The sequence below is a fragment of the Westerdykella ornata genome (assembly GCF_010094085.1).
Source record: "Westerdykella ornata strain CBS 379.55 unplaced genomic scaffold EI97scaffold_7, whole genome shotgun sequence".
In the NCBI taxonomy this organism is placed as follows: domain Eukaryota; kingdom Fungi; phylum Ascomycota; class Dothideomycetes; order Pleosporales; family Sporormiaceae; genus Westerdykella; species Westerdykella ornata.
In genome coordinates this window covers 585,558-611,322 of record NW_022986857.1, presented here as the reverse complement: position 1 = coordinate 611,322, position 25,765 = coordinate 585,558, and the positions used below count along the sequence as shown (strand labels likewise).

General features: G+C 55.3%; 10 protein-coding genes across 10 annotated transcripts; 6 read left to right on the top strand and 4 right to left on the bottom strand.

Moving 5' to 3' along the window:
- The first annotated feature begins 45 nt into the window (after nt 1-45).
- Nucleotides 46-2,040, top strand: EI97DRAFT_396346 (UBC-like protein). The gene is made up of 3 exons (XM_033796334.1): nt 46-251; nt 311-344; nt 394-2,040. Exons 1-3 carry the CDS (start codon nt 219-221, stop codon nt 1,638-1,640), a joined length of 1,314 nt encoding a protein of 437 aa, XP_033655060.1. The 5' UTR covers nt 46-218; the 3' UTR covers nt 1,641-2,040.
- Nucleotides 2,041-2,463: 423 nt separating this feature from the next.
- EI97DRAFT_296306 (MFS general substrate transporter) lies at nt 2,464-4,451 on the top strand. Its single transcript, XM_033794484.1, has 3 exons — nt 2,464-2,824; nt 2,878-3,388; nt 3,437-4,451. The coding sequence occupies exons 1-3, from the start codon at nt 2,634-2,636 to the stop codon at nt 4,277-4,279; spliced, it is 1,545 nt and encodes a 514-aa protein (XP_033655059.1). The 5' UTR covers nt 2,464-2,633; the 3' UTR covers nt 4,280-4,451.
- A 470-nt stretch (nt 4,452-4,921) lies between these two features.
- Nucleotides 4,922-7,591, top strand: EI97DRAFT_432383 (uncharacterized protein). Its single transcript, XM_033798153.1, has 3 exons — nt 4,922-5,524; nt 5,581-6,432; nt 6,523-7,591. The coding sequence occupies exons 1-3, from the start codon at nt 5,216-5,218 to the stop codon at nt 7,138-7,140; spliced, it is 1,779 nt and encodes a 592-aa protein (XP_033655058.1). The 5' UTR covers nt 4,922-5,215; the 3' UTR covers nt 7,141-7,591.
- Nucleotides 7,592-8,484: 893 nt separating this feature from the next.
- EI97DRAFT_296255 (uncharacterized protein) lies at nt 8,485-10,831 on the bottom strand. Its single transcript, XM_033794483.1, has 5 exons — nt 10,317-10,831; nt 10,120-10,241; nt 9,551-10,070; nt 9,260-9,502; nt 8,485-9,202 (listed from the first exon to the last, which is right to left on the bottom strand). Exons 1-5 carry the CDS (start codon nt 10,492-10,494, stop codon nt 8,772-8,774), a joined length of 1,494 nt encoding a protein of 497 aa, XP_033655057.1. The 5' UTR covers nt 10,495-10,831; the 3' UTR covers nt 8,485-8,771.
- A 431-nt stretch (nt 10,832-11,262) lies between these two features.
- On the top strand, nt 11,263-16,035 carry EI97DRAFT_466362 (uncharacterized protein). The gene is made up of 3 exons (XM_033801528.1): nt 11,263-11,348; nt 11,394-11,819; nt 14,278-16,035. The coding sequence occupies exons 1-3, from the start codon at nt 11,298-11,300 to the stop codon at nt 15,817-15,819; spliced, it is 2,019 nt and encodes a 672-aa protein (XP_033655056.1). The 5' UTR covers nt 11,263-11,297; the 3' UTR covers nt 15,820-16,035.
- Nucleotides 16,036-16,536: 501 nt separating this feature from the next.
- EI97DRAFT_375097 (RNA-binding domain-containing protein) lies at nt 16,537-18,100 on the bottom strand (the record flags this gene model as incomplete). The annotated part of the gene is made up of 2 exons (XM_033795484.1): nt 16,537-17,146; nt 17,199-18,100. 2 exons carry the CDS (start codon nt 18,098-18,100, stop codon nt 16,537-16,539), a joined length of 1,512 nt encoding a protein of 503 aa, XP_033655055.1.
- Nucleotides 18,101-18,853: 753 nt separating this feature from the next.
- EI97DRAFT_449611 (glucosyltransferase) lies at nt 18,854-20,663 on the top strand (the record flags this gene model as incomplete). Its single annotated transcript, XM_033800229.1, has 2 exons — nt 18,854-19,257; nt 19,304-20,663. 2 exons carry the CDS (start codon nt 18,854-18,856, stop codon nt 20,661-20,663), a joined length of 1,764 nt encoding a protein of 587 aa, XP_033655054.1.
- A 42-nt stretch (nt 20,664-20,705) lies between these two features.
- Nucleotides 20,706-21,272, bottom strand: EI97DRAFT_432378 (uncharacterized protein). The gene is made up of 3 exons (XM_033798152.1): nt 21,196-21,272; nt 21,055-21,131; nt 20,706-21,001 (listed from the first exon to the last, which is right to left on the bottom strand). Exons 1-3 carry the CDS (start codon nt 21,212-21,214, stop codon nt 20,858-20,860), a joined length of 240 nt encoding a protein of 79 aa, XP_033655053.1. The 5' UTR covers nt 21,215-21,272; the 3' UTR covers nt 20,706-20,857.
- A 136-nt stretch (nt 21,273-21,408) lies between these two features.
- On the top strand, nt 21,409-23,185 carry EI97DRAFT_416462 (RNI-like protein). The gene is made up of 2 exons (XM_033796893.1): nt 21,409-21,752; nt 21,923-23,185. The coding sequence occupies exons 1-2, from the start codon at nt 21,558-21,560 to the stop codon at nt 23,003-23,005; spliced, it is 1,278 nt and encodes a 425-aa protein (XP_033655052.1). The 5' UTR covers nt 21,409-21,557; the 3' UTR covers nt 23,006-23,185.
- Nucleotides 23,186-23,445: 260 nt separating this feature from the next.
- On the bottom strand, nt 23,446-24,896 carry EI97DRAFT_295516 (uncharacterized protein). The gene is made up of 2 exons (XM_033794481.1): nt 24,555-24,896; nt 23,446-24,504 (listed from the first exon to the last, which is right to left on the bottom strand). The coding sequence occupies exons 1-2, from the start codon at nt 24,585-24,587 to the stop codon at nt 23,524-23,526; spliced, it is 1,014 nt and encodes a 337-aa protein (XP_033655051.1). The 5' UTR covers nt 24,588-24,896; the 3' UTR covers nt 23,446-23,523.
- Nucleotides 24,897-25,765: the final 869 nt, after the last annotated feature.

The following is a 25,765-nucleotide window of genomic DNA, read 5'->3' as shown; positions in this document are numbered from 1 at the left end:
TAGGCTGGGCGGGTTGTTCTAGGACACACACAGTAGCTCCTCCCCCCTTCACCTTCGCATTCTACCCTCTAGGCACCACTTCGGGATTTCGTGCGGATTTAAAAGGTTCATGCCCTTGACCAGACAGACGCTCGATCTTGGGGGTTCACTCTCCATCACCATCTCCATCCCCCGTTTAGCTACGTCGACCTTCAGGCCTCTCCGCCAGGTCCGCCTAGATGGCCAACCAGTGTATCCTCCGCATCTCCAGGGTGAGTTAGTCGGCGGGCGCTGCCGGGCTTAAGCAACATCACGGCTGACTTCTTCATAGGAACTGGGCGAGATTCAGAAGGCGGCTGATCTCTGTACTGTTCACCTTGCTCTATTATGGAGAGATATACTAACCCTTGGAAGCTCTCGCAGCAGCCTGCAGGGACTCTGACGTGCGCCATGTGCGAGCTTTAATCGTGGGACCGCCGGATACCCCCTATGAGTTCGGGTTCTTCGAGTTCAAAATCAGGTTCGGCAAAGAGTATCCCACCAAACCTCCCACCGTAGAAGCCATTACAACCGATCGTGGCCAGACGAGGTTTAACCCAAACATATATGCAGGGGGGAAGGTGTGTCTTTCGATCCTCGGGACATGGAGGGGAGAGCCTGGCGAGCAGTGGTCATCCGCCCAAGGCCTGGAGTCAGTTCTGATCTCCATACAAAGCCTCATGTCCGAGAATCCGTACGAAAACGAACCCGGTTTTGAGGACGCCAGAACGCCGCAGGACAAGATCATGCAGGCGGCATACGCGGCGAAAATACGGCATGAGACCCTTCGCATATCTGTCATCGATAGACTGGAGGGCTATCTCGGAATAGACCAGGGTCGAAACGGTCCGGTCATCACCGTGCAGCCCGAGTTTGAGGCTGCCAATGAAGAGCCTGCATGGGAGCCATTCAAAGATCTCTGTAAGCGGCGTTTCCTCTGGTACTACGAGTCTTACAAGCGCGCCATCGAAGAAGAGGGCATGAAGCACAAGGATAATACGCCTTTTCAGAAGATGCCCTTTGAAGGCGGTGGGAACAGCATGAACGGTACCTTCCAGTACCAGGCCTTGAAAAAGCGCCTGGAAAGGATCTACGAGAAGCTCGAGGAAGAGAAGCAACAGTGGATCAAGGAGGGAAAGGAAGCCGTCCAGAAGGAAAGTAGCAAGGCAGTCAATCTTCAACGGCAGTTTGAACAGGTCGTTGAAGCGTACAAGAATCAAGAAATGGTCAATGTCGAACTCGACCTCGTGGACAGCAACCCCTTCCTGTGGCGTCTGGTGCTCTTCGGAAGACCCATGACAAACCTTGACGGAAGCATGATCTGCGTTCAGATACATTTGAGCCCAAGATTCCCTGAGGAACTTCCGCGCGCAGTGATGGATCCGCCCATCTTCCATCACCGCGTTTCCCCGAAGGGCATTGTCTGCTACCACACCCGACGCGTCGATGATATGGGCTCCCACGTAAATGCCATCATCCAGGCTATCGAAGAGGAGGCGCCAGCCTACGATCCCAGAACACTGGTGAACCCAGAAGCTTCAAGGCTGCTGTGGGGAGGGCCCGAGAATAAAAAAATCTACAACAGGAGAGTCAGGAGGTCAGCCGAAGCGACCATGGAGTGAGTGCAACCTACGTGGTGCACCTGTGAAGAGCTCGACTTAATCCATGCATAGGATGTAGGTCACTAGGTCAAAGGCATATTTGAGTCGGGCTTCGCATTGATAGATCCCTTCCCCGCTTCGGACACTTGATACCCGGGCCTGATCCATCGATATGGTCATCCCATTGCACGGTCGAGGTGTTATCGGTCTTCTCTTCCACTTTAACCCGTTCTTCTTTTCCCAACGGTGCATCTGTTCCAGGCGTTGGCAAGGGGGGCTTCTATGGTCAAAACTCATGGCGTAATCGGCAATGACTGCGTGATGAACAAGGTGGGCGAATGAGCCAAGGGCATAAGTACTATGTAGAGGTTCGAACTTTGATAGGATCTTCGATCTAATGGCAACGAGAATTTCCGTCAATTGTGATGATGCGCCCCCATTTCAGCAGCATATCTATCTATTCTTTACTCTGAGAAGCCCGTTGATGCCCGCATGTCACGTTCGCCAGCCGTCATCGTGTGGGGGGTGGGGGGGTTACTCGACGTTTTCGTTGTCAGAGCCACGGAGCGAGGTCACTCTCCTGAAGGATCTCACTGGTCGAGCACAGAACGAAATGGTAACTAATGAATATCATTGGGCGAATGTCCGCCCTATTATTGATGGTGTCGGCTAGTTTGCAGGGCATGCTCCAAGGTTCCAGGAGAAGCTGAGACCACCAAGCCCAGTAGCGCCCCCTCGTCTCGGGGGTCCGAGCTCCACGAACCGCCCTCAAATCTCCCCATCATACAATCTCCCCTCAACCATCCAACCTCTCTTGAGGCGCGGAGCTCGACCTTTCCTTGTCTTTGCAACTTCCAGTCACTCCCTCAATCTAGCTTGGCCGCTGTGGCCATCACTATCCTTAACAACTCAAGATCTACGGGTTCGCGCTGGTCGCGAACCTCACCCAACGGAATCCCCTCGATCGTTACCTAAAGCCATAGCCATTTCCGCTAATATACCTATAAGTCGGCCATGTTGGGGTTTCACAGACGTACCCGGTCATTGATTCCGGTCAAGGATCTAGCGAAATATGATAAGATCCTGCAAGTTGAAGAGTCAGAAATCGAAGAGGAGGAGCTGGAGGAGAATGTCCCGCTGGAGACGTCAGGCAAGGGCCGTGGAAGACAGTTAGCGTTGGTCTATGTCATGTTTCTCGCCGAAGCGTAGGTAGTCTAGTAGCACATGTTTCTCTCCTACTGTGCTGACATCGTTCCAGCATCATGGCCTCGAGTCTTCAACCACAGCTCCAGCAACTCATTGCGAAGGACGAGTACTGCGGCTCGCTGTCTACCTCGTATCTTCGCAGCATCCTGGACTGCGCCTACGCCTTTGGTGGGACCGCAGGTATTCTTTGGGGTTACATTGCGGACCGCATTGGACGACGCAAAGTCGCACTGGCAGGATTATGGACGATGCTCGGATGCTGTGCCAGCATGGGGTTTGCCACCACCATCAGCAGCTGTGCCATCTTCCGCTTCGTATCTGGGGTGGCTAGCTCAGCTGTCATGGTAATGACACTGACCATGATCGGAGATTTGAGCACCAACACCAAAGAGCGAGCGAGGCATGTGTCTCGCCTGCCTCTAGTCGCTCTGTGCGGCTCCATCGGGCCTATTGTCCAAGGCTTTCTCTCCGGATACTTTGATCCCTCAGCATTGGGTTCTCAGATCGCTTGCGGTAGCCTTGTGTTCTTGGTTGCTGTCACAGCCTCATTCATGCTCAAGGAGGTAAGTTCAAACTGTACGTCGGGTATTGTGTGCGACTAACGCTCGCAGACACTCCCACATCGGTCCATCCGATGCTCTGCAGAGGTTGATCCAGATTGCGAGAAAACAGGCTTCCTTTCCTTGGAACCAGCCGGCCACTCTTCCGTGATACGAAATGCAGTTCGTCCGGAACCCATCGCCATCAGTCAGTTTCTTCAAGCTCCCTCCTTTTTGGTCCTTTTGGCTTCATTTTCCCTGCTCTCCCTCCATGCATCGACCTTTGACATGCTACTACCCCACCTGGGACACAGCAGCACTCATCACGGAGGCATGGGAATCCCCTGTGATTGGCTGGGGATTACCGTTTTGACCGTTCGAGGAGTTGCCGCTACAGCGATCTTGTATACCCTCGCCCGTGGAATTGACAGTTTCGGCCTTTTGAAACTCTATCGCTGCATCTCAGCACTCTTTCCGGCTCTCTATATCATCACGCCCCTGTTGGCTACGCTGGCTGCTTCGTCCGCTTGCTTCGTCGCCATCACTTCCATTCTGTCGATTCTTGTTAAACACACATTAGCTGGTGGAGCGTCGGTTTTGGTGGCCCTCCTTGTCCTCAACACGACGCCCGATGCATTCTCAGCCGGCACGGTTGTTGGCATGATGCAGGCCGCCAACCTCTTCAAGGCATTGGCAGTGGCCGTCACGGGCGCCAGCTTCTACCTGAGCAGCGACTTTAGCCTGACAACGACCAACTACGCTCTCTGGACCAGTCTTGCTCTCTTTGGCGTTGTTGGGGCGGCGCTCGCATGGTTTGTCAGGGAACGACCGAGCGTGGAGCGCGATTTCCCAAGCGAGGTCCTTTGCTGGGAGACGTGCTTTGATGCTGTTGACGGAAGCCCCGATGTCCCTTGAGCTCTGACTCGTCTATACCCTTTCTCCGAGCTGTCGCTGCCTGCTTCTACATGCCTCCCTTGTTGACATTTCCCGCCTTGTACGTCAGTCAATGTTTATGTCATTCAGCTACTTGATCGTCCACTACCTAACTGAGCTCCCATTTCATTCTACTTCGTTATTGTTCGACTTCTTCCACCATCCGAGGCGCTGCTGGATTCGCGGTCCTCAACCCTGGTCCTGAAATGACCTCACGTGACGGCAAACCAGCATCTGAAACACGCCAGGCAAAGGAATGTTTGGTCTGCAAGAGAACCATGGTTTGGACCAGTAATGTATGTACGGAGTACTTTTGTAAGGACTGATGCTTCTCAGGTTGCAAATAGTTACTGTTCCGTTGTTATGTTCAATTGAATCCTATACATATATTCGTCTTCCGGCGCCATCAACTCTTGCCCATCGTTTGTCGCTGCCAAGATGGGTTCAGTTGTGGCGCGGCCCTCGTGTGGCGTCCGGGGTTTCACCGTTTCCACCGTTTCCACGCGCCCAAAAATAATGTAATCTCATCGCCCTGCGGGGCGCGTTGCACTTTAATCTGGGGCATGCTATGGGGCCCCTGCATGCCTCTATTTATCGGGCAGACTCTCCAGGGCTCCCCCAACAGGACAACTCCTGCAGTGCGCTCCTTCCCACCCCCCAGGTTGTTTACCTCGCACGGCGCGCGCCTTCCCTCCAAATAAGCCCGCCCGTCGCACCTTCCTTCACTCGCTCACCTCGACGCGACCCTCGCTCCCTCGTTCCCACCTTCTCTCTCTTTAACCTTCAACTTACCACCCACACCCATACTCTTCTCTGTCCCTCGCTCTCCCCCATCTCCCCGCAGCTCCGCGATATTCCTTCGAGGCGACACATCGACAGTTTTACTTGAGTACACCGTTACCGAACTTGCGCGCGAACATGACGCTCAGCGCAATCTACCAGGCATTCCTGGCGAGGCCCTCGTCTGAAGCCCTCGTCGACGACGCCTCTCTGCACTACATCACCACCTTGACCAGCATTAATACCGCCGCAGCGATTGTCAAACATTATACCGTCCAGGAGAAGCTGTTGAAAAAGAGGGGCGACAAAGTTTTGAATTCCATTGAGGATGCAAGTGCTCTGAGTCTGGAGGTGGAGACCACGATTGAGTTTGTAGCTGGTGGAGGCGCATATTTGCCAGGCCTCGACGACAACTTCGTCGCTGACCGCACTGTCACATTTCCCATGGTAAGTTGCTCCTTGTGTCGGTTTCGATAGTGGAAGATTGACGGTCCTGTTCGCAGATACACTTCGTAAAGTTCGATAAAGACCAGAAAATCACACAGATCCGCCTTCATTGGGACCAAGGATCTCTCCTGAAGCAGATCGATGTCATTGGCGCCCGCGCCCGCAATTGGCCCATCAGGGACGGCAAGGAACAAGCACACCTCATTGCCACGAGCGCAGGCTCCGCTGCAACCTCCGGCGCTTCGGCTGGGTCCTGCCGCCGCTCTACTGCGTCTCGCGGCCCTGACGACGTCACCATTACCGGCCGCCCTGCTTCCCGTAGCACAACGAGCAACGCTATGAACGATCCTCATGCCTCTCTAAACCTCTTCCAACCCCGCGACATTGAGAACGAGACATCCAACTTCTCACAGCCGTCTGCCCAACGAGCACAATCCGCAAAGCCCAGATCTCGCAATTTGTCCGAACTCATTGCAGGCGAGGATCCAGCGTCTCCTTCCCCAGCGGAGGGGCCAGTCCCCAACACCGAGCGCATTCCCACGAAAGCTGGCGGCGGCAAGAACTACAAACCGAATCGACTCTTTGATGAAGAAGCGGAGCCAGTAGCGACGCCGCTCAGCGTGAAGACAAATGCAAAGAAGTATAGCCACTTCGAGTTTGGCGAAGGTGAAGACGCTCGGCCCGTGGAGACGCCGCTTAGCGTTAAGACGAATGCGAAGAAATATAATCACTTCGAATTTGGACATGGTGATGAAGATGAGCCGACCCCCCGAGGTCGAGAACCGCCGCGACCCACAAGGACAAAGCACATGTCGCAATGGGACTTCGAAGATTTTGTTACACCAGAGAAGACGAAACCCAAGGTCTTGCGTGAAGCCGTTCGCCACTTTGGATGGAGCGACGATGAGGTCGGTCCTTTCTTTCTGCCGGATTCTTTTGTTGTGGTTTGCTGCTAGCGCTCTGCACCTAGAGCGACGTATGCTGACAATCATATATAGGAGGAAGCCTCGCCGGTTCGCCGCCCCGTAGTACACAAGCCGCGTCCTGATGCCAACCCCCACTTTGAGTTCAAAGACGAGGACACTCCCGAAGCGCGCAGAGAAGCCGCTCCTTCAAGAGGACGTTTGCACAACAAGGGCCTGGGCTTGTACAAAGACCATGTTCTCCACTCCACCTCCGATGATGAAGGCGATGATGCCCACCAAGGTGATGTCAAGCGTCCTCTGGGAGATGTGACGACCGTTGTGAAGAACGAGAACCGCCAGAAGGACTTCGGCAGCCATTGGGAAATGACCGACCATAGTCCGGCTCTCCCCAAGGATTCGTCAAATGGCAATGGTACGGCCAAGCCGATCCCTGCCGACCGCAAGAAGGTGCTCAGTAGCCTTGATTCCCACTGGGGTCTCTACGATGAGTCACCCGAACAGCACCAAAGGCAAAAGGAGAATGCCCCCAAGGAACGCGGAATCAATATCAGCGGCAACGGCATGGGAGGGCGTAAGGGTACCACGAGCAACTGGACGCTTGGCGACGACGGTGTAGATGAGCAGCAGCAGGCGGCACAGAAGAAGACGCATACGCGTGCCGCGGAGTCGAAGAGTTTCTGGGACTTTTGAGGAGCGTAGGAAGTTGGGCTGGAAAGTTGGCAATGACGAATGAAGCAAACGGCCTTGATGCGTCTTGTTACGGCCTGTCGAGGAAGGTGCCTTCCTCGTTTGGCACTGCCTGTCGTGTACTACGGCTTTTCTTTGTAATGCAACATGTCTGAACACTGTTTTCCTCTTTTTTTCTCTCTCCCAGAGGGGCGAAGCACAGCGCAGCGCGTTGTATGCCTGGATCCTTTCCTAGCGTCTTGCCAAGCGCGATACCCCATGTGTTTTGCGGTGGGAGATGGAGCTTAGTTGGCCACAGGGTTGAGCGTTTCCCGATGACGCTTGGTCTCGGTGTCGCTAGTGTATAGCGTATGAGGGAGGAGATGATGAAAGGGTGGGAGGGGCCTTTGCTTTGGAGGATGTGTACTCCGTAGTTTCTTGTACAATGAATGAATCTGACGACGTGTCTCTTTGCATCTCAAGCTAGGAGTTAGAACCGCCATGTTGATACTGGTTACCGTGAGTGAGCGCACCTGCGGTGTGGTCGACCACCCAGCGAGACTAAGTTCGCTGACACGCGGGGCCTCGTCATGCATTCGCCATTGATCCTTTGCTATGGCCTGGGAACACTTGAGCAGGAAAAAGGAAGAGGAGGTCGTTCGGAATACAAGTAAGGTTCTGCTTTTTGAACTGGGGCCCTCACGTTCTGTTTGTGGTTGGTCAAGGATGATGATGATGAGTCAGATGAAAAGGGGTGATAACACTCGGCCAGGAGTAGCAAGTTACGGTAATTAACTTTGACGCCGTCCAGGCAATCAAGGCATCTCGAAGGGGAAAAAAGCATCAATAGAATGAATTTATTTAACCACACTGGCAATGATGCCAAGAGCAATCTTGTCCTTGTAAATCATTGCACTTGTCTTCTAACGAAGCTAATCCCTCATATCTCTCCTTTAACGCACCCACACGTTGCACACTCTTCGAGGACCAGGAGTTCCATGATCCCACAGTTAACTCGGCTCTCAGATAAAATACTTCATTCGCGAGCATACAAGCAAAACATATCGGAGCGTGTAACGTAACTCGAGGGTCGGTTCAGCTCCAAAAGCCTGACGGTACAACAAACAGAAGAGGGACCAAAAAATCAAAGTTCCCAACCACCCAGAAGGAACCACCCTTTTTCTTGCTTTTCCCATCAGAAAAAGCTCATTTTTTCCCGTATAACCCCCAACCCCAAAATCAGGCCCTGCCGAGCCAGGTATAAATCTTCCATGCAAAATTAAAGCAAAGTGAAGAACAAAGGAAAAAATTGGATCCGGTACCACGCGTCGGCATCATTTTCAGAGACTCTTTCCCTCATCCGGTCGTCACAGGGAGGGAAGCCGAACCCGGTATTTGGTCGACATAGGGTGTGAAGGACAAGAAACAACAGAATCGAACCAGTCTCCTTGGACTTTGGCTGCAAATGTGTAAAGCAAATAGATCCTACAAGGGGTACGGCTGGCGCGGTGCGACGCAGACCTGCCATCACTCTCTTTCTGTTGAACATAATAATATATATAGCTTCGAAAGGTGGATACGGCCCTCACGCCAAGGCATCGGACGCGGTAGGATAGTGTACATGGCAATCGGAGATGGAGGGGAAGGTGGTGAGGTCAGCGGTGACGCTGCTCGTATGGACGCATACCGCCAAATTCGACACCTTGCATAGCGGAAGGAGCACCCGAAGGCCAGCCAGGAGGCTGCGGCATGGGCTGCGCGAGGTGGGGAGGTTGCTGCGGCACGGGGGGTGGGGGAGGGTGTTGCGGTTGTTGCTGTTGTTGGATGGGCGGCAGGATATTGGGAGCGCTGCCGGGAACCGAGCCTTGTGCGGCTTCCTGTGCGAGCGAGCTTGTCACGGCTCCGTAGACATGAGGGCTGTGAGGATCGGCTCGGCGGAGGTGCTGCCATACCGTTGCCAGTTCGTTGCGCAGAAGCTGGCACTCCTCTTGTGTCCGCCGATAATACTCTGCTTCGGGCCGTAGCCGGTTGAGCTCAGCGCGAGCCTCCTGATGCGCCTTGGATAGGCTCTTTATATATTCGATGGCTGCGACGTCATCATGAGCTGACCGCAACCCCATGGACGCGTAGGAGAAGAACGTACCTTTGGTCAGGATTTCCCACTTGCTCGATTTACTCCCCGCGGAGTTTGGCAGAATCGTGTTCAGCTCGTCAAAGAGGTTCTTCATCTCGCTTCGTCGTTTCCGCTCCGCCATCTTGTGGCCGTGGCGCAGCTCTGGGGTACGGCTGTAACCGCTCTGGGTGGTTGAGGGCGTGGGCTGGTCGGCATTTTGCAGATTCGTGACGCTGCGATGTTGCATGGAATGGTGATGGGTTGTGGTGAGATCTATTCAAGTCAGCCCTGCCGGGACGCGTGAAGAAATGGAATGCGTGCCGTCCTGTCCGAATCTCTTTTGACCCATGGGGAGATTGGAGTCTATTGTGAAGATGCTACTGCTGATGGAGGCGGCAAGGCTGTTTTGCCGTGACATGGGATGACCAGCGCATGACTCACCACTACTTGACACGCGTCTATCATCGTCGGGAAACGCCCAAGCATAACCTTTGGTTGGAGAGGCCGCCATGGGATCTGGCATGCCAGAGACACTTCGGGGATTGGGATTGATGACGGGCGCGCGGCGCGGCGGCTGGCTCACCCGCGCGCCAGCCCTAGGGCTCAGCGGCGACAGCGGTGAGGGGCCATTGGGACGTTGATCCGGGTTGGTGATTCCCCTTTGCTGCTGGAGGTTCGAGACGAGCGAAGCGCGAGAGGCGTTCTGACTATCGTAGGGGGTTGATATAGCCAAGCCATTGAATCGGCTATCGACACTGCTCCGTCTCGAGTCTTCATGCAGGCTCGACTCGACGCTCAGCCGATTATCAAACTCGGATCTGAATGAGGGGACGACGCTGGGCTAGGCTTTGTCAGTGGATTCCTTTGCGCGAGTTGGACGAAAGTGGTACCTGGAAGGATGGGTGTCTTGACGAAGACGGGGTATCGGGAACAGAGTTACGGGAGGGAGAGTCGTCTGAGTTGAGAATGGACGTAATGTGCAGGCCCGTGGTGTTGGAAACGCATGAAGAGTCTACAGGTTCGATTGGGTCAGCTGGGGCATTGTAGCCAGAGGAGCCATGGATGGAGTGGCGCCTTGGAATCTTACGTTTGCTTTGAGAAATGGACCAGTTTCCCGAATCACGGGCTTCGGAGGGTTGGGTGAGGCGAATGGGGCTTTGTTCGACGAGCGGCGCGCCATTGGTCAAGGAAGCGATGGGAGGAAGGGTATGCTGTGAAAGAGTGTCAGGCGCTGGCGGCCGTTGGTGGGCGGGATGAGCCTCCATGATGCGGCGACAGAGACCAGCGACGTGAGCGTTGATCTGGGTTCAACAAGTGTACAAGATCCGTAGACGTAAATTGGAGAAGGTAGATTGCCTCTTGGAGCGGACGCGAGGACGTGTGAAGGAGGATGGATGGGCCAATGGCAGGGCGTGGGGTTGGAGCTTGGCGCACGAGGCAATGCAGGGCTTGGCCAAGCGAGGGCGGGAGAGGTGCCAGATGGGGAAGTTGGGGGAGACGGCTGCGGGCAACAACAGGTTGAAGATAGGATTGGGAGAGAGGGTTGGGAGGGGAGAAAAAAGAAAGATTGAGGGCGCAGGAAGGAGAAAAGTCGGCAGATAGGCGGGCAGGTCCGGGGAGGAGGAGAGACGAGAGTAAGGCGGTTGTTGCAGCGTGGTGCCAAAGAAGGGAAAAATCGCGTCTCTAGGGCGGGGCACTCGAACGGGTCTCGATGTCCTTCGCCAAGCGAATCCCGACCTCACGAGTGGCAGAGGCAGGCACAACGGTCGTGCAAAGGAGAACAGGCGCGAGAGTGGGTGGGCAAATCGCGGAGCACCGTAGATACCGTGAGCAACGGCTGAGCGGGCAGCAGCGGCAGGCCAAACGAGCGGATTGCTGGGTGGGTCAGGCCTTCATGGAAAGCACCGAGTTCCAGGCTTAGGTGGACGGTGAATAGCCAATGCGAGGCGAGGCTGCAGAGAAGGTCTGCTCGGAGAGCCAAAGGATAAGGGTTGACGGCGGCGTCCGGCACAACGACGGAGACGATGGCCGGACCGATTTGAACCACTGGGGGCAGGAGAGAGTGGCGATGGGACAAGGCGTGGATGGCGATTCCCGGTGGAGAGCTCAGGCGTGCACGGTACGGAACCGAGTCGAGGAGGAGGAGTTTGCTAACATGAAGAAGAGAGGGCGAGGGAGGAGGAGTACCGAGTCAGCGTGGCCGTGGGGTCGGGCCAGCGAGGGAGATGGAGGGTTCTCGAGACGGGGCGAATTGTTGTGGATGACAGCTGCAACGGGCGTCCCTTGCATCAACCAGAGGAGAGCAAGCCAGCACGGCGGCGACAAGATGTGGGCAGTTGTCGAGTCGTGGGAGACGAAGGCAAAGAAAGGCAGACGGACGGAGGAGTGGTGCGGTCGCAACGGGGAACTCGGGGGAGAGAAATCTATGGGGCAGCCCCCGTTCGTTATTGGCGCACGCAGCGATGCCCAGCGACAAGCAACAAAGCAGCAGCGGGAAAGAAAAGAGGGTTTGGTGGCGGCCTTGCGGCATGCACGTGGGAAATCGTGGCCAAGACCCGTGGGAACCCCGTGGAGCCCCGTCGCCTATCTCGTAAGGGCGGGACTAGGGCTCGCTGGATACGGCGATCGCTGGCGGGGGCTGGTCCTGGTCAGACTGTGAACTGTAGGAGATATTTCCTGGGAAGAGTAGCGAAAAAAGCCGTCTAGATAATTAATACATAAGTACGACTGCTGTGCACGGTAGTCCACAGTAGTAGTATATGGAGACGTCCACAGTGAGTCGATGGCGTGGCTTTGCTCAACAGTCCGACCCCAGTGACGGCGACGGAGGTACTGGTAGTGGGACTGCTCCCTGCTGGTGTGCAATCACACACGCCAGCGTTCCCTCTGGTTGCGCCACGGCATCGCAGAGCCACGCGGGTGCAAGAGCAGCAGACTGGTGGAAGATCTACCGAGTGCTGCAAGCATCACTCTCTATCGATCCCTACCTCCCACGCATGTTGATGTACACCATCCCGTCCGCAACGTCGAGGTGCAGCGAGTACTTGGTGTGGGAACTTACGGTTACAATGACTGGAGCAAGGAAGCGAAACTAGGCTGCATCGGGGAAGGCGCAGGGCAGGAGCCGCGGGATGACCCACCCCTCCCTCCACCAGGGCACCTCCATCACCTCCACCTCACCTCCAACCGCCTCGCCCTTCTGTGTCTGTACATGTACGGAAGTACTTCTCCTCCGGACCCACGTTGGCACCCACTTGCACCTCACGAGCTCCTCACCTCTTGTGAGTCGTCCCTCCTACTACTTGCAACAGCCAGTAGGAAGTAGTACACCTTGGGAGTACATGGTCTCACTTTTGATTACCCAACGCCCTTGATCCCCGAACCCGGGACGCTGCACCCAATCCTTCCAGCCCTGCAACCTCGTCTGACTTTTGCCAAAATGTCCGCTGCCTTCGCGCCCTCTTTTGCCTGTCCCTCATCACTCCCTGCTAACTTGCACCCCTTCACAATAATAATAATATTCCGGCTCACCAGCTGCTGTGTCCGTAGGATAAAAGCCTTGTATCCCTGTTCCCCCGTTTCATCTTCTTCACGGATCCCGCTTTGCCATGGAACCTTCTGAACCAAGTAACTAATCCATGTCCGCCGCCCGGTTGTTTCCCTCGGCACCTGCTACCTTTAACCCAGCAGTCTGTAGGTACTGTGAACACAGCACTACTACCTCTAGTACACTGTCTAGGGAGCCGCCCATCCCCTCGCATCATGTTGCACCACACCCGCCATCATCACCTTGCTCTGGCACCGCAGATGACATAGATTGCACAGTAATGGTCGAATCCACCATCCCTCGCTGCGGCTTCTCTTCGGCACGGCCCACCCTTATTCTGTGATTAACTCTGTATACACCCTGGACACTCATCCCCCGCCAGGCCTGGATTGAGACCACGGCTATCCATAATATCAACAAGGGATACAGCCTCGCACTCCCATCTCACCCGTTACATGACCAGCAGCTTCAAGCGGACATCGACGCGACACAAGGAAGGAGAGGTACCTGCCTACTCTGGCCGCACCAACAGCGGTTCCCCAACTCTTGTACGACCATTCAAAAGCCTCGCTAGTGCCGCTCCCTCTGCTGGTCACATCCCCTGCACAATCAAAGCGCAGCGTTGGCTCCCTCCAGCAATCCGAGTACCTGGTTTGCCGCACAGAAACATCAGAAACGGCTTCGTGTCCAGTGCGTCAGGCCTTCAGCAAGTCGACGAACCCGTCACCACTTTTGTTGTATCCCGTCGTATGACATCTGAACATTTGTATGCACCTGCTAGAATCGAGAATCCAATACGTCTGAAACAGAATTGCTTGCTGCTTCGTGCTACACCGTCTCGACGATCAAAAGATTGATGTGACGCTGTGCCTCTAAAACACCACTCAACCGTACTGTGCAACTGGCAGAGACGCAGGCCTTGACGTTCTGAAAGAATACGACGTCGAGCTAAGGTTTGGATGACCTTGGCACCATCTGCGCCTATGCGCACGCGACCGTTTCAGCCGCATTAAATCGTTATATCGTCGTTCTCATTACAGTACTCCGTACTTTGCGCAATGCAGAAATTCTTTGCACCAATAATGGAACGAGGTTATGACCCGCTTGGGTGAATACAGGCTATCACGTGCTGGCGCGTCAGTCGAGCCCCGTAGCTCCACCTACATGACTCGCGCAAAATGTCCCTCCATTCTGACGCCACTGTTTTTTGCATGGCAGCTCCAAGCTCAACACACCCTACACTCTACTCTTGCGAGCAACAAGGACGCGATGGAAGGCGAAGCCCGGCTCCCCGCCTTCCTTCGACTACCACGTGAACTGCGGGATCAGGCACGTTCCTCCTCCAGCACCTTCCTTCCTCCAATTCTGGTTGTCTAAATCTGGAACGCCTCTGCATTTGAGGCACCAACCTCTTGGAGGTTTTGGTCTATTTGAACTAGCACTTCCTACAATCCGACTGCGCATACGGTACCCCAACTAACTCCAATCGTCCCTTGTACAGATATACTCGCACGTCTTCTCCCTGCCCGACCCGCGCGGCGACCGCGCCCTCCGCCTCGAACGCCGGCACATCAAGCACCTCGCCTGCGTCTCGCCCGCCACGGTCCTCCTCCTCCTGCACCACGAGCCCTTGCTCCTCAACCGGCAGATTGCGGCCGAGGCGCTCGAGACGCTGTTCAAACGGCACACGGTGTTTCTCAGCTGCGGGCCCTGGGTGCTGCGGACGTTTCTGCAGCGGGTGGAGCAGCATCGTGGTAGCGGCGGCATCGGCAACGATGACGGGAATACCGAGGAAGGGAGAAAGTGGCTGCGGTGGTTGAAGAAGATAGAACTTGATTGGGTGACGTTTCCGAATATGCGGAACTACCCTCCGGAACGGGAGCCGTCGTCCGGCGGGAATGCCGCTTTGGAGACGGACGAGTGGTGGTGGGAGCGGGATGGACAGGATATAGATTTGCAATATGTCAGCGGGTATGAGGGCGACATGGAGTCCGAGAGAAGAAGGGAGAGAGAGCGGGAAAGAGCCAGGAAAGGGTGGGGCAGGAGAGTGCAATACCAGCGAGGTCACAGTCAGGGCAGTCAGGGCAATCAGGGGTATGAAGGATACAGCTACGACGAATATGACCACGAGGGTTCGGCCTACAACGACAACTTCTACGGTGCCGAGGATGACACGCTCTATCCCAGCTTCCCACCGCTGGAAATCAGACGGCGACGTGCGCAGCATTACGTGCCCGCCGTCGAAGACGATCCTTTTGGCTTCGGCTCGCACTACCCCTTCGCGCTTCCGACACAACCAGCAAACGACACCAACAACGACGACGACGACGAGAACAGCGACGGGCAAGTCCTCGACCCCCAGGACGACGTCTCCACCAAACTCAACCTCCTCATCGACCTGGAAGTCGTCCCGCTCTTCACCTACCTCTCCACTCCAACCGTCTTCCCCGCCCTCCAAAGTATCAGTTTGCCGCTGTTCTTCATCTCGAAGCGCGCCTTCCAGAGACGCACGGATGCGAGGGGTCCTGGTTATGCGCTGCCACTCAAGCTGAGGTATTGGGTCAAGGTGCTGGTGGAGGCGGTGACGATGTTGGTGGCTTCGTCTAGCTCGGATGCTACCCCTGAAGAGAACAAGAAGAGGAATGGGGATGGGGAGGGCAAGGGAAAAGAGGAGGGGCCGAGGCTGGAGGAAGTCCTGATCAAGTACCGTCCTTGGGATATCTGGGCGTCCATGGATCCTTCGGACGACCTTGCGCAGATGGTAGAGAAGGGTATATGGTTTCGCGACGACAGTGGTGGTGACAACGGCGAGCAAGCCGATCAGGAAGGAGGAGATGCTCCGAGGAGAGGGAGTTGGGAAGGAGAGGGCGAGTCGTTCAGGGCTGTGTGGCATGCTCTGTCCCAAAGAGGCGTAGACGTCTACCGCGGAGGTTGGGATGGCGGAAGGCTGCTAGATGCGAGCATGAGATATGTGAGGTGGGATGGGGATCTAGGGTATCGGGTCGGAGACGAGTTGGAAGTTGTGTTGACTAGGCGGGGGTAAGGCAAAGGCAGCTAGGCCATCTACAAGAAATGCCGGAGGTTGGTTCGTAAGTATCTGTCCGATGTTGGATAGCATGGCAGACAGGTGCATTTTCGTTTGAGAAACGGTTGCGAGATGACCGTATTGCATGCCTTGGTGCTGGGAAGGCACACGTAAAGCACTATCATGTACTCTAACTGAACCGCTCCCAGAGTTGAATGAATTATACAATATCGCAATATGGTGTTTTCGAAGGCCTTGGAGCCACTGCGCTGTCGAACATGTGTGAACTATTGGGATGCACGCAGGGATTCTCCTGTCTGAACTGGAAGATCTATTGAATCCACAGGAGCTTGTACGAGTAAGTAAAAGAGTTGTAGCAGGGACTCTTATCTCAAGACTGGTGTCCAGTCAGAGGAGAGTTATCTTGCGCATCAGCAACACCAATAGGACTTGGGACGACTTCGCAAGCATAAGAACCCATTTTTCGAATAGATATCTGGAATCCATTACGGACAGCTACCTAGCAGGTGTATAACCACCATTTGTGGTTTAGGAGAGAAAGAAACACTACTTTTAGATCCCGTTACGCCAGACCAGAGCCCGAGTCAGAGATACGGAGAACGAACTCGGTAGGAATACCATAAAACACACGTCGTCGATGAACGTACAGCACACTTACGCATGAGACGTGACCTGCCCAGCCTACGACTTACCATCGGGCCTTGCCAGACACGTTTAGAAGGAAATCTTCTGGCCCTTGAATTCACCGAAGCCACCACGGTTGGTGGAGCCGCCACGTCCGCCACGGCCTCCGCCACGGCCACCTCGTCCGCCCCGTCCACCACGGTCGCCGAAGCCGCCACGGCCTCCTCCACGGCCACCTCCACGGCCACCGCGGAAGCCGCCACCACCTCCACCATTGTTGTCACGGGCAGAGGCGAAGTCGATGCGGATGGAACGTCCCTCAATTTCGGCGCCATTCAAGGCCTCCAGGGCAGCCTGGGCTTCTTCGGTGGTGCTGAAGTCGACATACCCGAAGCCCTTGGGGGCACCAGTCTCACGATCGGTGGGAAGTGAGACGCGAGTGATGGTTCCGTACTCGGCGAATTTCTCGGAGATGATCTCGTTGGTTGCATTGAAAGAGATATTGCCAATGAAAAGGGTGTTGCTGGGCGGGCTGCGCTTATCGCCATAGCGGTTGGCACGCTCACCGGCACCCTCCTTGTTATTCTGACGAGGAGTGCTGAAATCGACGTTCATCTTGCGGCCGTCAAGCTCGTACTCATGCATCTCTGCCTGGGCCTTCTTCGCAGACTCAGCGCTGGCGAACTCAACGTAGCCAAAGCTGTACAGACGTTAATATGGCGATCGGGAAAAACATATACGATCAAACATACCCCTTGGGACGGCCACTCTCGCGGTCGGTGATGATGCGGCAGCCAGTAATCTCACCAAACTGCTCAAACTCACGCTGGAGCCATTCCTCGTCAACGTTCCAGCTGAGGTTGCCGACGAAGAGGTTCTTGACACCCTCCCCAGCCTCGTCGGTCTTAGTCTTCTTGACGGCCTCCTCAGGAACAGAATCCGCCTTGCGCTTCTTGGAAGGGGCTTCTTCCTCCTTCTCGCTGGCCTCCTCGCTGGATGACTCCTCGGAGTCGCTGGCATCAGAGTCAGACTCGCTGGATTCGTCAGAGTCGGATTCCGACGAGGTCTCGGCCTTCGTCTTCTTGGCGGGAGCTTCCTTGCCCTTCGCAGCGGGCTTCTCATCTTCAGACTCCTCGCTGCTGTCGCTCTCGCTGTTAGAGCCAGACTCGGACTCGGACTCAGACTCAGAGGAAGTTTCGGCCTTAGCAGCGGGCTTGGAGACACCGTTGGCCTTGGGAGCAGCCTTTTTCTCGTCTTCACTCTCATCCTCGCTGCTCTCGGACGAGCTGGAGTCAGAGTCGGAATCTGACTCGGACTCAGACTCAGCCTTGGCAGCGGCCTTAACAGCGGGAGCCTTCTTGGGAGCGACCTTCTCCTCGCTGGAAGAATCGCTCTCTGAGCCGCTCTCGCTCTCGCTCTCGCTGCTGCTAGATTCAGACTCCTCAGACTCGGACTCGGGCTCCGGAGTAGGAGCCTTCTTAGACTTCTTCTTCTTCTCCTCCTTTGTGATGGTGGCAGCGGCCGACTTGGCGATGTCTTTGCTCTTCGCCTTGGGGGTCTGCGCCGGCTTCGCTACTCGGCCTTCCTTGACGCCGGATGTAACGGCCTTCTTGGACGCCTTGGCGTCGGTCTTAGTGGACTTCGTTTTCGACATGCTGACGGGGAATAGCCTGAATTCTGTCTGTGTCAGTATGCAGAAGATATGGTTGGAACTGAGGGAAGGAAAGCAAAAAAGTCAATAATGGAGGATGTGTCGTCGCGGTGTGGGTGCCTTGGCGGTCACCAACGCGCTGAAAGCCTGCTTCTGGATGGATGTCTCAACGTGCGAAAAGCCCACTGGTATCTCTCGAGCCCGCACAAGGCGGAAAACCCTCAAGCCCACGAGTAGCCCACAGGAGCCCACAGAAGAGTGTCGACCAGGCAGAGTGTTCCCACAAAAGCCGAGGACACAAGACAAAACCCTCAGTGGCGAAAAAGCCCACAGACTGCAGTCGCGCTCTGTCGAACGGCGACGTGCCCCTCTGACCTGTGTAAAGGAAAAGCCGCAAATGCCCACTGACTTGATGATGTTCTGGTACTTAAGAATGCCCTCAGATTGTCGCAAAGCCCTCAGAAGCCCTCAAACAATATTTGAAGAGTTGTGCAGACGAGGTTGCCACGAGAAAAGACGGGAGGCGGATGGGTGAAGGAAAAAGCGAGAGGCGTGCGCGACGGGGGAACTTTTGTGTGCGGCCTGGGAAATTTTCGACGGCAGCTGGTCCAAGCTCCTTGGGCGGTGAACGTTGCCGAGCCCCTAATCCAGCCCTGCGCTAGCGCAAGTGCAATCCTGGTAGTGCGGATCCCAACCTTCACCACATGTGAGCAAGTCCAGCGGCTTCCTACGCCATGTACGATTGGACCTCGAATCATGGCATCACCACAGGCGCACAAACCGCGGCGGAGAAGGAAGATTGAAGAAGGCTCCCTAGCTCATGTCACCCACGGCACGCTGGATCTGGACCAGAACACGCACACTCGGAAACCTGCGTTTCCCCTCGTCGCGTTCCTATTTCCTGCAAAAGGCACCGTCTCGCAATGGGTCATGATTCCGCTCATCCTGATGGCGGCGGGGTTGTTCCGGTGGACAACGGGTTTATGGGGCTATTCCGGGTTTCAATCTCCCCCAATGCATGGGGATTTCGAGGCGCAAAGGCATTGGATGGAGATCACCAAACACCTCCCTGTTTCCCAATGGTACTTCCATGACCTGGGATGGTGGGGATTGGATTATCCTCCGCTCACAGCATACCATAGCTGGCTCTTAGGAGTCATGTATGTCTTCCCTGTCCGCTCTCGACCTTGTGCTTACCCCCCTCAGTGGTTCTGCAATCAACCGTGACTGGTTTGCTTTGTACAAATCCCGCGCTCTCGATGACCCGTCCCTAAAGATATACATGCGCGCTACTTCCTTCATCTCAGAATACCTTATCTATGTGCCCGCACTCATCATATTCCTTCGCCGATTTTCTCGATTGGAGAATGTCAATGTGTGGGAGGGTTCCATCGCCCTTGTGGCCATCCTTATGCAGCCGGGACTGATACTCATCGATCATGGCCATTTCCAGTACAACTCAGTCATGCTTGGGTTTACGATTGCGAGCATGTCCAGCATGGTTGCCGGGAGACATCTTTGGGGCTGTGTCTTCTTTGTTGCGGCCCTCGGATTCAAACAAATGGCCCTGTTCTACGCACCTGCTGTCTTTGCCTACCTTTTAGGGATCTGCGTCTTCCCTAGGGTGAACTTGACCCGCCTCTGCGCCATTGCCTTGGCGACGGTGCTCTCTTTCATCGGACTTTACCTACCTTTTCTGCTCGGTGTCGTCCACGACATGCAGAAAGGCGAGCAACTGCACGACCTTCCGGCTCCCCCACTTTTAGCCGCTTTGCCTGTGTCTCTGGACGACAAGTCCTGGTACTATCCGGTCTTGGTTCAACTGGCACAATCGATACATCGGATTTTCCCCTTCGCACGAGGACTATTCGAGGACAAAGTCGCCAATATCTGGTGCACGATTCATACGTTCCACAAGCTGAATCGATATCCTAGTGAGCTTCTTCAAAGGGCCGCCCTTGTTGCCACGTCTGCAGCGATCGCGCTTCCATGTTTGATCTTGTTCCTCAAACCTCGAAAAGAGCTCTTGCCACTCGGACTAGGGGCAACTTCCTGGGGTTTCTTCCTCTGCTCCTACCAGGTGCATGAGAAGAATGTCCTGCTCCCCCTCCTACCGATGACGATGCTCCTCAGCGGTGCAGGCGGACTACTCCCATCCATACGCGCTTGGGTCGGTCTCGCCAACCTGCTGGGGGTTTGGACCATGTTTCCTCTTCTGAAAAGAGATGAGCTGAGGGTCCCGTACTTTGTCATCTCACTGCTATGGGCCTATCTCTTGGGGCTGCCGCCGGTATCCCTTTCCGCGTACCACTTCGTAAGCAGGGGCGGGTTAAACCTCCTGACGAAGGTCCTGCATCTGAACATCTACCTGGTCATGGTGGGATGGCACATTGTGGAGGCATTCTGGCCTCCTCCCAGCGGCAAGCCGGATTTGTGGACGGTCTCGAACGCCATTGTAGGCGCCGGTGGTTTCGGAATCTGCTACCTGTGGTGTCTGTGGAGGTTAGCAACCAAAAGCGGGATTCTTGGGTCTGGAAGTACCAAGGTAAAAAGCAAGGCGCAGTAACGTCGCCATAGTGGATGGACCTGACAAAAGATACCCAAATCTCTGATAGATATCGCATTTTATTCATGTACAACCATTATAAATCTAGAAATACACCAATATGACGCGGAACTTGTCCTGCCTTGTTGACGCCGGTGCATGCTGGGTAGTATACAATGCTCGAAAGGTCTTGCAATGAATCCCAAAATGTGCCTCTAGTTCACTTGAAATCCATAGCCCGCCATGCACGTTTTGTACTTCTGAACGAGGTCGGCGCATTCCTTCTGGGCGTCGTCCGAGTTGGAAAAGAGCATGCACTTATCCCGTTCGGCTTTCTCGTCTAAGCATACGCAGCATGGCTATTTCCCACGGTCAGTCTGGCTTCAGGCTCCGGATGGGAATCATCTCATACCTTTGGTTTGGCGGGCTGCACGGCATTGCTGGGAGGGGCTTGTGCACCGACGGCTGGTGTCGGTGCTTGCGATACGGCTGGTGAGAAGCGGTTAGCCTGTTCATTCGCATGCTGAGCATGTTGAGCATGCATCGCACATACTTGACTGCCCTGAACCCATTGTGAGGTATTGCGATGTTGATGGTTCCCTTCTCTGCTTTACAAATCCGCGCTCTGTCCAGATTGGATGTCGCAACTTTCATGCTCTTGGCGCGCCAGGTCCAGACGTGAGAGCGCGCCACGCCGAGGGCAGGGGTTTGGGGCTTGTTTCCGCGGCAAAGGCAACAACCCCCACCAACCCCCACCAAACAACAAATTGTTCCAGGCTACCCTCCGTCACTTGGCCTCCTTGCACCAGCACAACCAGCAAACCACTCAACGATACACTCTCGCTCTCCGTTTTCTTGCACGACTTTCCTTCCTTCCTTGCGACTCAATATTGCTAGCTTTCGGGTTTTTCGAGAATGGCAGACTCGTCCAGGGTCTTCTCGCTCGAGGGCAGGGGCCTCAAGTTGGATACCGCGGAGGATATCGAACCTTACATAAAGTCGCTGAGGGAGAACGATGATGTGGAGGAGGTGCATCTGCTAGGGAACACACTGGGTATTGGGGCTTCGGAGGCACTGGCTAAAGTTCTGGAAACGAAGAAGAAACTAAAGGTCAGTATTCTCTCCCTTTTACCCCGCCATCAAAGGGGGGGCGCGACGCCGGGCAGCTGTACAGGAAGATGTATTTGCTTGACAAGTCATATCCTTCACGTAGCTCGGCGCAACTGGAACTCTCTGTATACGTGTAAGCAGATTCTGAAACGAGCTAACCCAACGTCCAGGTCGCAAACCTCGCCGACATCTTCACCGCACGTCTCCTCTCCGAAATCCCACCCGCCCTCTCGCACCTCCTGACCTCCCTCCTCACCCTCCCGAACCTCCACACCGTCAACCTCTCCGACAACGCCTTTGGCCTCAACACCCAAGCCCCCCTCGTCGACTTCCTCTCCCAGCATATCCCCCTCCGCCACCTCATCCTCAACAACAACGGCCTCGGCCCCGCCGCCGGCGTCCTCATCGCGGACGCCCTCACCGCCCTAGCAGAGAAGAAGGAAGCCGCGCGCAGCCAAGGCAAGGAAGTCCCCAACCTCGAGACGGTCATCTGCGGCCGCAACCGCCTCGAGAACGGCAGCATGGCCGCCTGGGCCAAGGCGTATGCCGCACACAGGGGCGTCAAAGAGGTCAAGATGGTGCAGAACGGCATCCGTCAGGAGGGAATCACGCACCTGCTCACCAGTGGCTTGGTGCATGCTTCGCAGATCGAGCTACTCGACCTCCAGGACAACACGTTCACGGCCACGGGCGCCACGGCCCTCAGCAAGGTCGTCGGCGGCTGGCCCGAGCTGAAGGAGCTCGGCGTAGGGGACTGTCTGCTCAGCGGTCGCGGAGGCGTGGCCCTCTTCGAAGCGCTGCAGAAGGGCAACAACAAGAAGCTCGAGGTCCTCCGGCTGCAGTACAACGAGATCAACGCCAAGGGCGTCAAGGGCCTGCACGATGCGCACACCCATCTCCCTGCTCTCCGCCGCATTGAGCTCAATGGTAACCAGTTCGACGAGGATGACGAGCATATTGAGAAGCTCCGAGCGATTCTCGAGGAGCGCAAGGAGGCTGCGGACGGGGTGGGTGAGGACGACGAGAATTACTGGGGTCTCGACGACCTGGACGATTTGGAGGAGCCGGAGTCGGAGGAAGAGGAGGAGGAGGCTGAGGAAGCGGAAGAGGAAGAAGAAGGTGTAGAGGTCGAGGAGAGGGCTGCTAGGCAACTTGCCATTGACCAGCAGGCCGAGGAGCAAACCGTGCCACAGGAGAAGGACCAGAAGGTCGACGATCTGGCGGATGTGCTGGCGAAGACGGAGATCAAGTAGGGCTTTTTCTCCACCCAGTGTAGATTCTTGTAAGCGAGGCGCAGAAGGGTTCCAAGGTTGAGTACGATGGTTTTTGTGTCGTCACAGTATGGATAGGACTTGTGTATAATTGGAGGGATCAGGAGAGATACCATAGATCAAATGCTTATACTAGGGGGCTTTGGGGTCTTCTTTCACAGACTTCTTCATCCGAGGGACGCTGCATTCCCAACTGCTCTTGGTCAAGGATAATTCTCGTGTTCATTGTCATCCTACCACGCAAGGCTTCCGGGCAGTGGAATATCATCAACGTCATACATGACCAGTGGCCCAAGGCAGAAAGGGGGAAATGGGCGAGCAGAGTCGGGTTTCCCAAGGCAATAGAGCCGGGGTCCATTCCATCCATTGAGCTAATTGACTACAACGTTAGAGTTATACATGATCCGTGTTTTCGTCCCCATGGACATAGCTTCTGCATCATTCCATCGCCAGTGCAACCACTGATACCGATCCCCCATCCTCGTCATGCAGTGGCCCATTTACTGGGCTGGAACGGCGCCGTGGCCCTCCTTCTTATCGGCTATGGATTGGATTGGAGAAGCATGGCAGCCCTCCTCGTGAGTCCCAGGAGCACGTGTCTCGCGACTCTGAGGCATTGCGGCGTCGGCCTTGGTGATCTTGTCGACGCCCTTGCCGCAGATCTCGGCCTTAGCAGGATGGAGGTTCTCGTTTCGGTCGGCCAGTGACTGAGCCTGTGCAGCGAGACTACCTTTGTGGACAACGTTGTGTGCGCGCTGCTCGCGGCTCACCAGCACAGCTGCATCCTCCTTGGTGACATGCTCCGGCTCGTTCTCAATCTTGGGACGGAGCACAGCCTCCACCTTGTCCAAATTCTCCTGGCGGTCACGGTGGGATTGCTCCTGGGCATCCAGGCCGCGAATGTCGGAAGCAGCCTGATCATTGGATCCACTACTGATGGACTGCCTGCGGTCACGCTTCGCAGCGATGGATTGGGCAGCGGCGGTCAAGCCACCCTTCTCCGTGTGTCCATGGGCGCGGGCTTCGAGCGAGTGAAGGTGATCTGCCTCTGCCTTGGTGACGGTGCCTTGCTTGACCTTGGGGGCAATCTTTGCCATTTCCTCGTGTAGTTCAGGCTCGAGTTCAGGATGAGGGGCGTTGGCAATGCCGAGGGCAGAACGCATCCTACTCAAGGCGACCTGGGTCAAACGCAGAATTTCGTCAGTGACATCGTTCGGGTTCTTGTCCACGGCCGAGACCAGGTCTTGAACGATGGTGTGGAGAGACGTGTGGACAGCCTTGCTCAGAGCCTCAGTGGTTCCGGTGGCAGCAGCAATGTCGTCGTGGCTAGCGGGGTTGGCTTCGACAGCTGCGATGATCCTGGCTGTGCTCGGGTCTATGGCAGTGAAGTGTTCGTGGAGACGTCGAGCATCGTCAGGAGTGATGGACGTGGGATCCATCTTGAGCTTCTCGATGACATCGTGAAGAACGTTTTGGGCGTTCTGTTATTTCGGGTTAGATGTGCAGGAAGAATTATCTTCGGGACACTCACATCGGCCTCGGGGCGTTGACCAGTTATAGCCATGCTGGATTCGATGACTGGAATTGGGCTGGGGTTGGGTATCAGGAGTGGAGCGAGGAAGGCAGACTGAATGTGTCTCAGAAGTGAGGTGTGTTGAGAAAGATGAGGAGACGAAGAGACTGGCAGTGGAAGGAGTTATATTGCGTTTCTTTTGTCATGATGTCGGTGCCTGCCTGGGCTGGGGCAGACTGAGGCAGGAGCAAACGACAGGTCGAAGGGAGGCGCTTCCACTGCAGCGGCAGAAGGGCAGCGGCGACTGCAGAACAGGGCAAGCCGTCGTGGCAGGTACTGTGGTCCTCTCGTTTCCTTGACAAGGTCCTCGCAGCGTTCAGGGTACGCTTCGTGTCCAAGGGGACGAGGAGGTCGAGGTTGGGTGAATAGATGTCTGAGTTGCGTGGCCGTTTAGGACGAGTGGAATGAGATCATATATGCCACAGAGGCCAATACAGTTTCCTTTGTTTCCACCTTTATGTTTTGAAGCGAAGATAGCGAGGATAGGGGATCTGAGGAGATGATCAGGTTTGCTCCATGGCGTTGTCTTCCTCCGGGGGATAAGTGAAGCACAGCACATGGCAGCTTTCGCTTGACAAGACGTTCAGCCCAAACGTCAACAGGCAGCATGGCCAATTTTTATTTTGGAAGGGGAGATAGATGCAGAGATGCGAAGGAGGTAGGTAGAAGACGGCAAGTGAAGATGAGAAAGGTCTACCAAAAAAGAGGAGTCATGGACGGATTGAGGAATCCCGAGCTTGGATAAATCCATTAAAGCAATACTTAGCAACTGTCCCTGTCGAGCTGCAGGTATACATAGGGGAGGATATATCCTTTTAGACAGTCTTGAAGCTTTCTACAGAGACTCGGTAACTGTGGTACGTAGGTGGTGTGGCTAAACGTCGGGTTGCTCCGAAGCAAAGCGAACCACTCGCCAAGAGCTCGCCACTCCAGCAGCCTTGGGAACCTGGGAATTCAACGGTCCACTTCGGCACCCTTCTGGCCACTTCCACGCCCACACACACACAAAAGAGCAGAATGAACAAGTTCCGCAGGCGAATAATGGGAGATGGCTGCAAATATGTTGCACAATGCCCAGCTCGTCCGCGAAGGCCTTTTTCTGCTGTCCAACAACGGCGGAGTGATAAACTTAGCACAGGCATCCTCGCCGATCCCCGTCCGTCATTATC

Bases quoted from the DNA above. Each gene is read 5' to 3' on its own strand.
- EI97DRAFT_396346 (XM_033796334.1), top strand. From the start codon at position 219: ATGGCCAACCAGTGTATCCTCCGCATCTCCAGG. The intron at 252-310 runs GTGAGTTAGTCG...ACTTCTTCATAG, and splicing joins GTATCCTCCGCATCTCCAGG to GAACTGGGCGAGATTCAGAA. The intron at 345-393 runs GTACTGTTCACC...AACCCTTGGAAG, and splicing joins TCAGAAGGCGGCTGATCTCT to CTCTCGCAGCAGCCTGCAGG.
- EI97DRAFT_296306 (XM_033794484.1), top strand. From the start codon at position 2,634: ATGTTGGGGTTTCACAGACGTACCCGGTCATTGATTCCGGTCAAGGAT. The intron at 2,825-2,877 runs GTAGGTAGTCTA...ACATCGTTCCAG, and splicing joins GTCATGTTTCTCGCCGAAGC to CATCATGGCCTCGAGTCTTC. The intron at 3,389-3,436 runs GTAAGTTCAAAC...TAACGCTCGCAG, and splicing joins CCTCATTCATGCTCAAGGAG to ACACTCCCACATCGGTCCAT.
- EI97DRAFT_432383 (XM_033798153.1), top strand. From the start codon at position 5,216: ATGACGCTCAGCGCAATCTACCAGGCATTCCTGGCGAGGCCCTCGTCT. The intron at 5,525-5,580 runs GTAAGTTGCTCC...TCCTGTTCGCAG, and splicing joins GCACTGTCACATTTCCCATG to ATACACTTCGTAAAGTTCGA. The intron at 6,433-6,522 runs GTCGGTCCTTTC...AATCATATATAG, and splicing joins TTGGATGGAGCGACGATGAG to GAGGAAGCCTCGCCGGTTCG.
- EI97DRAFT_296255 (XM_033794483.1), bottom strand. From the start codon at position 10,494: ATGGAGGCTCATCCCGCCCACCAACGGCCGCCAGCGCCTGACACTCTT. The intron at 10,242-10,316 runs GTAAGATTCCAA...TCGAACCTGTAG, and splicing joins GTCCATTTCTCAAAGCAAAC to ACTCTTCATGCGTTTCCAAC. The intron at 9,503-9,550 runs GCACGCATTCCA...TGACTTGAATAG, and splicing joins AAAGAGATTCGGACAGGACG to ATCTCACCACAACCCATCAC.
- EI97DRAFT_466362 (XM_033801528.1), top strand. From the start codon at position 11,298: ATGGGACAAGGCGTGGATGGCGATTCCCGGTGGAGAGCTCAGGCGTGC. The intron at 11,349-11,393 runs GTACGGAACCGA...AACATGAAGAAG, and splicing joins GGAGAGCTCAGGCGTGCACG to AGAGGGCGAGGGAGGAGGAG. The intron at 11,820-14,277 runs GTAAGGGCGGGA...TCCCTTGTACAG, and splicing joins GGAGCCCCGTCGCCTATCTC to ATATACTCGCACGTCTTCTC.
- EI97DRAFT_432378 (XM_033798152.1), bottom strand. The intron at 21,002-21,054 runs GTATGAGATGAT...CGTGGGAAATAG, and splicing joins TGCAGCCCGCCAAACCAAAG to CCATGCTGCGTATGCTTAGA.
- EI97DRAFT_416462 (XM_033796893.1), top strand. From the start codon at position 21,558: ATGGCAGACTCGTCCAGGGTCTTCTCGCTCGAGGGCAGGGGCCTCAAG. The intron at 21,753-21,922 runs GTCAGTATTCTC...CCCAACGTCCAG, and splicing joins AAACGAAGAAGAAACTAAAG to GTCGCAAACCTCGCCGACAT.
- EI97DRAFT_295516 (XM_033794481.1), bottom strand. From the start codon at position 24,587: ATGGCTATAACTGGTCAACGCCCCGAGGCCGAT. The intron at 24,505-24,554 runs GTGAGTGTCCCG...CCGAAATAACAG, and splicing joins GTCAACGCCCCGAGGCCGAT to AACGCCCAAAACGTTCTTCA.